The sequence below is a fragment of the Enhydra lutris genome, unplaced genomic scaffold (assembly GCF_002288905.1).
Source record: "Enhydra lutris kenyoni isolate GAN:26980312 unplaced genomic scaffold, ASM228890v2 scaffoldscaffold32, whole genome shotgun sequence".
NCBI classification, from domain to species: Eukaryota; Metazoa; Chordata; class Mammalia; order Carnivora; family Mustelidae; genus Enhydra; species Enhydra lutris.
In genome coordinates, this window is record NW_019154116.1 from 8,100,018 (window position 1) to 8,112,072 (window position 12,055).

Below are 12,055 nucleotides of genomic sequence, written 5' to 3' on the forward strand. Positions count from 1 at the left end.
CTACCTGGACCAATTACCTGTCCTTCCCTGGGACAAGTTAAAACACTTGGCACTAGAGATCATTACCCCCTGCCCATCCGATGGTGAGGTTGAAGATATAACCTTGAAAGCTACCGGTGGCCTTTTCTCCAGCCATGTGGAGGAAGCTGGCCTGACAGCATGAAACTCACATGCAGAGAGAAGCAGAATTTAGGGGTGGAGGCCGAGAGAGGGACTCTGGTTCTAGTAGTCCTTCAGGCCCCCCGGACCACTACCCCATTACAATTTGCTCAGATCAACAGTACATTCCTCCAACATTGCCTGCAAGTTTAACTGGGTTCCTGTGAATGGCAACCAACAGAAGTGTGACTGATTTATGTATCCTAAAAGGCTGTTGTGAGGACCAGTGCTTGGCACAGAGCAGGACTCAACAAATGTTGGTTCCTTACTCTTATTTTTAACTTCCAAATGCTTAACGAAAAAACGCTGGGGCAATTCTCAATTCTACAAGTAATGTTTTTGAGCATCACTAAGTAGGACACTTAGAGATGAGAGGGAGCCCTCTACCCTACCACATACACACATTTCCCTCCAGTCCTACCTCAGCTCTGCTGTCCTGAGGTTCAGATACCTGCCCTGAAATATTACCAGTACTTCTCAGCCTGTCTCACACAATCCCTCCCCCCCTGTGCATACAACATGAGACTGGGTTTGGTGTTCCTGAACTGTGCCCCTGGTCTGAGCTCAGGGAGAAGTGTTCCACCATAGGGCCTTACAGGGGTGAGAGCTCATGTTGGGGTTGGGTGGGAGGGATGCGGGTTGGGGAAAGAGCCTCCTTCAAATTCAATTTCTCGGGAGAGAGCATCAACATTTTTAAGTAAAAGCTTAAATGTGATCAATTCTTAAGTTCAGCCCTTGGAATCAGTGGGTCTCCATTATCGTGTCAAGAAGAATTTACCTTCCTACGTTGGGTAACGAGTGAAATCAGTCAAATCAGTGGCATTAGTTTTCAAGGGCTGCTCTGTTTTTGGACTACGTTTCATTATTTGTATTCTAAATCTCATTCTGATTTAGGAGGCTTGGAGGAGGGATCTTTCCAACTCCTTTAGTCACACAGATGGAAATGGGATTGCTAGCATTCTGGAACCTATTTCTGCATATCATCTGCATATTGTTTAAAATATTTGGGGGCGGAGTTGAGATACATCTTTGCTTCTATTCAGGCGATTCTATGGTGGCCTTTCTAAACCGTGTTTTCTAAACAGATCTTCATTTAAAGAAAGAGTCAAGCTACGGTGAGGAAAGATGGACTATTGACGGAGGCAGAGGTCAGCCTCTCCTAAGGCCGAAGCAGGTCAGCTCCGGCCAGGCAGGCGTCCATAATTCAATACACCAAATCCTGTTCGCCTCCGAACCGACAAGTAGAGGTGGATGTTTCAATCTTCGGCCCAAGTGGTTTACTGAAGTCCTTCAACCAAATACGGAAGTCTCCCCGGGAGGCATTTTGGCAACGTTAACGCGCGTCGTCTTACATTTCAGGGCTGCTTCAGTACTTCTCGAAACGCGCACCGGAACTACCCGGGTGCCAAACAAAAACGCGTATTCCGGGGCCCACTCCAGGCACGCGGGACTTAAGCGTCTCGTGGCAGGAACAGGGGGCGCAGAGCCCGTATTTTCGCCCAGGAAATCCCTAAGCCTCCCAGGGACCGGCCTCTGTCGTGCACGGCGACCGGGACCCTCGCTGCGCTCGCGGCCAGGCGCCTGCTCACGCTGCTCTTCACCGCCCCCCACCCCGCCCCCGGTGTGCGCCTCCTTTGTCGCGGTCCTCGGTGCCACCAGAGCTCGGCTCCTGCTCAGGTTTCCGCCCCGCCTCCCACAACAGCGAGGTGGCCCAGAGCCCGGTGTCTCGAAACCCCACCCGCGCTCAGTGAGCTCAGCCCGCCCCGCCCGCGCGCCCGCCAGCGGCGGAAGTGACGGCACGCGTCGTTGGGGCGCTCCCGCCCCTTCCGCCCGGCGCCCCGCCCAGGCCTGTCGGCTCCGCTCTCCCCGCCCCTCCCCCTCCCCTCTCACGTCCGCTTTCTGTCAGCCGGTCTCCCTTTCCCTGTCCCCCTCTCTCCTTACTCTCGCTTCCTCTTTCGCACCTGAGCACAAGCACCTGCCCGGGCCCGGCTCCGCTCCCTCCTCCCTCCTTCCCCTCCCTCTTTCCCCGCCCCGGCCGGAAGGCTCCGGCCCCGGCCGCGGGAGCCTCGCGGCTGCGTCACCGCCGCCCCCCCCAGACAAGATGGACACCGCCGAGGAAGGTAAGCGGCGGCGCCCGCGCCCTTGCACCGGCGCCTGGGTTCGGGCCAGGCCCGCGCCCCGGTCGCGGAGCTCGAGGCAGGCGGCGGCCCCCCCTCCCCCGGGAGGCGCGGCGGGGGGGGGCCCCTCGCCTCGGGGCGGGGGCGCGCGGTGACAGCCGCGGGGCCGGCGCCTGAGGCCGTTTGCCCGCCGCGCTGGGCGCGAGGGGCGGCGGGCCGACGGGCCGCAGCGGGGAGCGAAAGGTGACCCCTCGGCGCCCCCCGCCGTTTCCCGCCGGTGCGCTCGGAGGGCGGGGATCCGCCGGGGTCGGGGGCTTCGGGCGGTGGGGATCGGGGCCGGCCTGGCCTCCCCGCCCCCTCTGTCCCCCCCAGTGCCCGGGGGACACGCTGTGGTCGCTGCTCCAAGTATGGGGGCGTATTCCACGCCCTTCCCCCACCCGGTTTTGTCTTTCTTACTGTCGTTTCGCCTATTGCTGCTGTACGGGCCCTACCCCCCGACAACAAAACTTCTTTGTTGACTCTGAAACTTCGCGGAAAATGCCCCGCCAGGTGACGGCTGAATGCAGTGGACTGCGCGCAGTTGAAGAACTTCGCTCTCGGCGTCCCTGCTCCCAAATAACTTGCTCACTGAACGAGGAAGAGTAAGGTCCAACGAGGGTATTAGGAGGAGGGAGGTTGTTGAGAATTCTTTTGTTTCGGTAGTTTATTTTGCGTTGAGTCCCTGACACCAGTAGGCAGGGTTTTCTGTGCTTTGTTTTGTGAGCGCATGTGTTTCGGAACTAGCTAAGCCTCGTAAACTGAGTAGGTAGGTACAGACCTCAGTTGAGTATTTACATGCAGTTGCTCGTCCACGGAAGGCGGGCTGTTTTAACCCGCTTTTATCTTTGTAGGATCTATCCAGTCATTTCGTGAGTCTGTAGAGGAAATTAGTAAATTGTCCTGTTTCTTGCCGGTTTGGTTATCAGTGAAGATACATTTATGCATCGGGTGTACTCATGTGGGGGTATGTCTTTCGATCTTAATGGATTTTGATTTGGGTGGTTTTAGATGAAAATCGTCGAATACTGCCATGGTGTGCAATAGGGAGTAATACAAGTCTGATACTGTCTGTGTACGGAATGGATTGGTAGATCTCAATTTCTTGTGTTTTAAAGAAGTCTGTCTTGAGTAGGAACTTCAGCTGTAATGACGTTTGTGTGCGACGGTTTACAGAGCACAGTCACACGCGTGTACGCTTGGTCTTTCAGAGCCGCCCCAGCCAGTGGGTAGGTGGTAATATCTTTTACAGATGTGGAAATTCAGGCTCAGTTATTTTAACAGCTTGTTCAGGTGTCACACACTAGTAAGAGATTTGAACCTAGTTATTCTGATTATAAACAGAGTTTTCCTCTCATTATGCTCCAGTTGTGTTTATTGTACACAGTGAGTGAAAGCTAGTCGCTGCCGGAGACTCCCTTGGTAGAAATAGCAAAGTGAAACTGCTGAGGGGTTAGGAATTACTTTGTTTTTGACAGTTGGTCCGTGTGTCGATTTCTATCTGCATAGATTTCAGGTCATTTTGGATTCACATTTTAATGACTCAGTCTGGTAAGGCAAGTACTTATTTATCACAGTGTGTGCAGGCGTATTCCATTAAATTCTGTTCTTTGAGCCTGGGTACTCATAGTACTTGCATACACACTTATGGTGCTGTAGTTAGTGGAAACTCAGGAATTGCAGGATCTCAGAGTTTATATGGACTCATGAAAAAAAGATTTTCAATGTACTTCTAATGCTTAAACATTTTTTTCCTTGTAACATTATAATCAGGGTAAGATACAAATGATTTTTCTTTAGTGGCTTGAACCCCGTTTCCTATTGAAGTAACTGTGAGCACGTGTGTATGGCATTTATTTTGCTAAAACACTTTATACACATCTTATTCAGTTCTCTCAACATTTTAAGGTAGGCAGTATCCACTCTTTATGGAGAGGAGATGGCGGGTTGGTATTATTAGTGACTTGCCTAACTTACAGGGAACAAGGTCAAAGGTAAGATTCAGACTTGGGTCTGTCAGACCCTGTTGTTAAAATAGATAAAATAACTTATTTTTGTTGCTCCCTTTATAAGATGAATCATTTACAAAATTCTGACAGAACCTTTTTTTTTGGCATTTGTTTTATGAAACAGTCATGAAATGAAAGTGAATTTTAATACTTCTCATGCCCACTTTTGCTAAATTCCAAATCAGAAGACTTCTGAAATTTTCAAAATTAAATTTAAACTTAACTTGAAAAACCATTACAGAGGATTTCATGATAAAGTGCAGAACAGCTTGGAAACAACTGCTCTGTTTGCTGAATTGGTTATTACAGATTATTTCTTTCTTTTTTTTTTTTTTTTTTTTTTTGCTTCTATTAGTAGAATTACTGGCTTTTATTAAACAGGAAATTTTTTTTTCCATTAGTTTTCACCAATTTTCTTTTCTCAGCAATGTATGAGAGCTATCCCACTGTATCTTTATTAACAATGATGTTTAGCATTTATTATTTTGGCATTTTGAAAGAATTGTTTTAATTTACATTTTTTGGTTACCACCAAGAATGTACATTTTTTTTTTTATTTTATTTTTTATAAACATATAATATATTTTTATCCCCAGGGGACAGATTATTTCTTAAATTGAAAAAATACAGTTGGGTTTTTTATGTGATTACAAAAGAAGCGTTTTTTGTTTTTGTTTTTGTAGGAGACTTAGTAAAAATGGAAGAAAATTATAAAAATATGTATAGAAAATTAAATTTAAAAATTGTTACCTATTAAAATAGCTGATAATGTTTATTTTTCTATTTTTAAATATGCTAATCTGAACCAACAGACTAAGAATGTTATTAAAATACCAACCATACAAGTAGAATGTAACTCTTCCCACTCTTAAAAATAGCATCTTGCTTTTCTCTAGAGGACTATATATGATATTATAATGCTGAGAATGTTTCGTGTTTGTAGTAAACAGTATAAAAATCAGTTAGAAAATTATTTGCCAGGTGGATTTTGGCCCTTCGTATTAAGTGTTTGCTAGATTTTAAAGGTCTCTAAAAGGTGCTTGGTGTGTTACATTTTATTTTTGTAAAATCAACAGGCTTATAATCCATTCTCATTACACAGGATATATGAATCATTCATATTGTTTGTATGTAGTTTGTATGGGTGTAGATAGTTTATATAAACAGTTGTCATCAAATCTTTAAACTTCAGAGGATACCTTAGATATGCAGCTTCTTCATTTTATGGATTAGGAGTCTGATCCTGCAATGCGCTGAGATTTTTCAGCTTCATGGAAAAAAATATGTCTTTTGCTCAAGGATATTCATTTTTTAGAAGGAAAGCACCACACTATTGGAATAGATGTTGGAAGCAAGTGTTGGTGTATGAAACCCTCATGAAGATATTAAATACATTTTGCATAGTAGAGTGTTCTCATTTCAGTCCAGTGATACAGACCTGACTTTTTAAAAAAAATTTGCTAAATCACTCCTTACTGTAGCAAAACGTAATACAAAATCTCATCAGTAATTTTTTTATGGGGTACCAGAAGACTTCTTTCTGCTTTATGAGATGTCCTGGGGAGGTACGGGGTTGAAGTGTCGTGCAGTTGATCATGTTCTGTGTTTACCGTGGTAGAACCTCAGGTGGCATAGATTCGGAAGAGATGAGTTAAAGGGATGGGAAGTTGTCAGAACCAGACAGCTAGTTATCATCTTTCTAGAACCACTTTCATCTCTGCTTTCAGACTTGTCTGCTTCATTCTTCTCACCACGGATCACCTTTCACTGCTTTGGCATGCTTATGACCACAGGCAGACATGCACTTATTTGACAAATGCTTATTGAGCACCTGTTACAGGCCAGGCACTATTTTATGCTTTTGGGCTAGGCAGGGAACAGAATAGACAAAATCCCTTATTTCGTTGAGTTTACATTCTTTTTTGTTTTGTTTTGTTTTTGTTTTTTGTCTTTTGTTTTTGCTTTTTTGAGTTTACATTATTTTGGCTTGGTAGGGGAGAAAGGGAAGACAAAAAATAAGTTCTATAGCATAACTGGAAGGTTATAAATGCTGTGGAGAACAGTAAATCTGTAGGGATTAGGAGTGCCAGGATAGGAGGATGGTGGTGCAGTTTAAATAAGACAGTAAATGAAGGCCTCACGGAGAAGGAGCAAAGTAAGACAGGGAGTTAGACATACTCTGTGGGCAGAGCATTCTAGGTAGAGGCAATAGCCAGTGTGAAATATTTAAGATGGGAGTATGCCGGGAATGTTTAAGTAATAACCAGGAGACCAGTGTGAATGGAGCGAGTTAGTTGGGTAAAGAATAAGTAAAATATGAGGTCTGAGAGATCATGGGGCCAGGGGGAGTGTAGAAGGGGAGCAAGTATGTAAGACTTATCTTCACTTTTACTTTTCTGAGGTAGGGTTTTGAGCAGAGGTGAGGCATTAATTGTCTTGCCATTCTGTTACTGGCTGTTTCCTTGAATATATCTCTTTCCTGACCAACTTAATCTTAAATCCAAATTTCTGGTAGCTAGAATCTGATTGGCCCATGTTGGGTCAGGTGCCTGCCCATGATCCAGGTAGCTAGGTGGTGGTGGGGAAGATAGTGGAAGAATAAAAATCATGTCAAAAGGCACAAACTGGGGCGTCTGGGTGGCTCAGTGGGTTAAAGCCTCTGCCTTCGGCTCGGGTCATGGTCCCAGGGTCCTGGGATCGAGCCCCGCATCGGGCTCTCTGCTCGGCAGGGAGCCTGCTCCCCCCACCCCTTCCTGCCTCTCTGCCTACTTGTGATCTCTTTCTGTCAAATAAATAAATAAAATCTTAAAAAAAAAAAAAAGGCACAAACTAACAGTTATAAGGCCTGGAGATAATAGTATACAGCATGGTAACTATAGTTAATACTATCTTATATATTTGAAAGTTACTAAGAGAATAGATCTTAAAAGTTCTTACCACAAGAAAAAATTGCATGTGTGATATATTTAACTAGACTCATTGTGGTGATCATTTCACAATATATACATATGTTGAATCTGTGTCATATACTTGAAACTAATGTCATATGTCAGTTACATCTCAATAAAAAGAAAATGAATAAAAGTCATGAATGGCTACCTCCGTTCTTGGTCAGGGCAGACATCCCAAAAGGTGTCTCTTCCATTGTTGAACTAAATACCTTCTAGGCTGGAATGCTATGAGTGATTAATATGGGGCTTCCTGGGTATTATCTTCCAGACCAGGCTTATTTTTGTTGGGCTTTACCTCTCTCCTGTACTGACATGAAGATCACTTATTTTTAGTGTAATACAGGTAAAATGGAAAGAGTTCTTAAAAAGAGAACAGGAAGTAAAACCGCAAGGGAAAACTTTACTAATTCAGATTATATTTTAGAATGCTTTCACACTGGGCAAGGCAAGATGTAAATATTACAGGAGTTTAAGTTCAGGCAATGGAAATGGAAAGAACGAGAAAGAAACATCAGGTTAGAATTAATAGAATATAGTGATCGATGAGATGATAAAGGGAGGAGGATTTGAAAATGATTTCTCCTGCAGTTTCATTAGCTCTGAATGGGAAGAGAAATTCAGTTTTGGATATTGTATTTGTAATGGGTGCCATAACAAAGTAGCATAGACTGGGTGGCTTCCACAATAGAAAGTTACTTTCTCACAGTTCTTGAGGCCAGAAGTTTGAGAACAAGATGTCTGCAGGGCTGGTTTCTTCTGAGGTTTCTCTCCTGGGATCACAGATCTTCCTGTGTCTCTATATGATTTTCTCTCTCTGCATATCTGTGTCCTAATCTCTTTATACAGAGGCACCTCATGTTGAATTAGGGCCCACCCTAATGACCTTATCTTTAACTTAATTATGTTTTTCAAGATCTTGTCTACAAATACAGTCATTCTGAGGTTCTTGGGATTAAGACATCAATGTATGAGTTTTGGTGGGGCGTTTGGGTGGCTTAGTTAAGGGTCTGCCTCTGGCTCAAGTCATGATCCCAGGGTCTCAGGGATCCTGGGATTGAGCCTGGGGTCATTGGGCTCCCTGCTTAGCTGCGTGTCTGCTTTTGCCTCTCCCTTTGCTCCTTCCCCCCACTTAAGCTTGAGTGCTTTCTTTCTGTAATAAGTTTTAAAAAAAATACATATACACACATATATATGGGTATATATGTGAATTTTGGTGGAGCTGGTGGAAACAACACAATTCAGTACATAAGAGACATGGTGAGTTCTTGAAGGCTTGGAAGACATTGAAACATTTTCTGTATGCTCATTTCTTGTAACAAGTTCATTATAATCTTTTCTCTCTCTCTTCCCTACCCCACTTGAGTATTCTTTGATGATAGGTTAGTGAGGTATAATTTACATGCAATCAGATTTAGCATTTTCACTGTAAAGTTCTATTATAGCACTTCTGAGATAAAAGATTTGTTGGAGATTCCTTTTTTTTTTTTCTTCTCCATTTATCAAATATTGAATACTTGCTCTGTACTTAGGCCCTGTGTCAACTGTGTTTCTTGCGTGAATTTCATTTCCCCCATTCCTAGCCATTTCAAAGTTCCTTAGAGGCACTTTTTTCTTTTAAGATTTTATTCATTTGACAGACAGAGATCACAAGTAGGCAGAGAGAGAGGAGGAAGCAGACTCCCCGCCGAGTAGAGAGCCCCATGCAGGGCTCGACCCCAGGACCCCGGGACCATGACCCGAGCTGAGGAGGCAGAGGCTTTAACCCACTGAGACACCCAGGCGCCCCCTTAGAGGCACTTCTATTAAAAGGACCAGTTTGAAGACCATTGCTCTTGGGATTCCTTTATACTTTTAAATACTCAAGACCCATAGGACTTTTGTTTATGTGGAGGATATCTTTTTAGTATATTAGAAATGAAAACAGGACTTTAAAAAATTTATTTTATTTTATTTATTTATTTTTAAAATATTTTGTTTATTTATTTGACAGAGAGAGAGATCACAAGCAGACAGAGAGAGGGGGGGAAGCAGGCTCCCTGCTGAGCAGAGAGCCCAATGCTGGGCTCGATCCCAGGACCCGGAGATCATGACCTGAGCTGAAGGTAGAGGCTTAACCCACTGAGCCACCCAGGTGCCCCAGAACTATTTTTTTTTTAAAGATTTTATTTATTCATAAGAGAAAGAGAGAGAGGGAGGCAGAGGGAGAAGCAGACTCCCTGCAGAGCAGGGAGCATGATGCAGGACTTGATGCCAGGACCGTGGGATCATGACCTGAGCTGAAAGCAGACACTTAACCGACAGCCACCCAGGCGCCCGAAAAGAACTTTAAATGCAATACATGTTAAGAAAAATTACTTTATGATAAACGTATTTTTCAAGATGAAAACTTTAGGGACAAAAGTAGCATTGTTTCAGTTTTTTGCAAATCTTTATGTCTGACTTGTTAGAAGACATTTGGATTCCCATCTCTGCCCCTGCAGTTACTCTTGTGATATGTTTTGGTTAAAATGTATGAAGAAGATTGGGCTTCACACAGATAATTTGAAAATGGGAGTTGTATTTTTAGGTAATTTTTGATGTCCTCTGATACTATGCCAAAATTTGACAAGTGGTCGTTTCTTTTTTTTCTTCTTCTTTTTCTTTTTCTTTCCTTTTTTTTTTTAAAGTGGTAGTTTCTTTAAGTGCTATTAATCTGAAAGCATACACCTTTTAAAAATTAAATCAACTGGGGCGCCTGGGTGGCTCAGTGGGTTAAAGCCTCTGCCTTCGGCTTGGGTCATGATCTCCGGGTCCTGGGATCAAGCCCAGCATCGGGCTTTCTGCTCAGCAGGGAGCCTGCTTCCCCCCCCCCCTCTCTGCCTGCCTCTCTGCCTACTTGTGATCTGTCTGTCAAATAAATAAATAAAATCTTTAAAAAAAATTAAATCAACTTAAAATTCATTGGTTTGATGGGTCAGAATAGTCCAGAAATAGACTCATATATATGTGGACAATTGATTTTTGATTAAGATACAAAAGCAGTTTGGTGGAGAAAGCATAGTTTTAGAGCAAATGGTGCTGGGATAATTAGCTGTTCATAGACAAAAAATTAACTTTGAGGCATACCTTTCACCACATACCAAAATTAACTCAGAGAGATGTTAGACCTAAATGAAAAACCTAACTGTGAAACTTTTAGAAGAAAATACAGGAGAAAACCTTTGTGATTTTGGGTTAGGCTAAGATTTCTTAGATAAAACACTAAAAGCATGATCTGTAAAGGAAGAAATTGATAAATTGGATGGCATCAAAATTCACAAGTTCTGCTCTTTGAAAGACACTGTTAGTAGAATAAAGACAGGCCACGGAATATGTTTGCAAAATGTCTGTCTGATAAAGGACTTACTGGACTATATAAAAAATTTTCAAAACTTAAAAAGAAAATGAATGACACAGTTTAAGAGAGGCTCAAAGATTTGGACACCTCACCAGAGGTGCATGTATATATATGTATGTATATATATATATATATATGTATATATGAACATACATATATAAATATGTATATATAAACCATATATACATATGGTTTATAAGCATAGGAAAAATTGCTGAGCACCACCGGGTCGTTAGGTACATGCACATTAAAACCACAGTGAAATGATTCACACCCACTAGGATGACTATAATCAAGAAGAACGTACAGAGGAGAGTGAGAGGGTGAAGCAGAGACCTTGCTGAGCAGGGAACCCTGTGTGGGGCTCGATCCCAGGATCCTGAAATCATGACCTGAGCCACCGAGGCGCTCCCCCAGTGAAGCTGTTTTTAAAAATACATTGGTTTGTTTTTCAGTCATGCGTGGTTTTGTAACATCATGTGTTGGTCTTTTGGTAGATAATCAGTCATTGAGTTATGCAGGTCTTCCAAATGTTGACAGGTTTCATGTGTATTATAAAAGCTTACATTCCTTAACATCACTACCTGTCTCGAAAAGCCTTTTAGCAGTTGGGGAAGTGATCATGCTCATTGTGGTGGATATAAGTTTTCGAAAATCCTAATTTTTGCTTGAAAGATTGATTTTTATTACTGGCAGCAAATACCATCGGTTTCCTTGGCTCCTAGGCTCACTTCATTCTTTTGTGATAAAATGTTTGCGGAATACCCAGATCTGTCTGAATAACTTGTTGTTTTTGTTTTTCTTTTCAGTTTTTTTTTTTAGCCATGGTAAAAATGATGTTTCAAAAACAAACATGATGTTTCTTGGGAGGAAAAAATAGTTCAACTGGTAACTCCAAAGAATTGTACAAAGTACTTTTTTTTGAGGCAAACATTGGTGTTGAGCTCAAGTCAGGAGTGATCCCACACTCCCTGTATTTTCTAGTTCAAAACTTTCAGTTGGTTCTTCTTTAAGTATGTTTTTTTGCGGTCTTGATCTAGTGAAGAGATAGATGACACACAGTAAGTTAAGCAGAGGAAGTTGAATTACTAAGCTATGGGAAGAAGGTAGCTGTAGAGATGTAAACAATACAGTAAAGGGTACCTGGGCAAGAAGGGAAGTATCCAAGTAGAGACAGACTCGGAAGAGGTAGAGCCACTCCTCACAGTTGTGGTTTAGATACCAGTGGAGGAGTGTGGAGTTGTCCAGAGCTAGTTTGCAGTTTCTGGTCTAGCAGGAGGCAACCCTCCAGGGTGCAGGAGAGTCAGAGGTGGTGGATGGGCATGTGGGGGGAGTTGGATACCACTGTTGGGTACAAGACCTGGTGTGTCTTATATTCTTGGTGTCTTGGATTCTTACCAGTAGGGT

General features: G+C 43.1%; 1 protein-coding gene across 2 annotated transcripts in view; it reads left to right on the forward strand.

Annotated features, from left to right (window-relative positions):
* Positions 1 to 2,048: 2,048 nt before the first annotated feature.
* Positions 2,049 to 12,055, forward strand: part of LOC111153457 (membrane associated ring-CH-type finger 6) — an 80,721-nt gene continuing 70,714 nt past the window's right edge. The window contains exon 1 of one of the 2 annotated variants that reach the window (XM_022512481.1): positions 2,049 to 2,279. In XM_022512481.1, coding sequence (XP_022368189.1) covers positions 2,261 to 2,279 — 19 coding nt within the window. In that variant the 5' untranslated portion in view covers positions 2,049 to 2,260. The remainder of the gene's footprint in view (positions 2,280 to 12,055) is intronic. The other variant, XM_022512483.1, reaches the window with a different exon arrangement.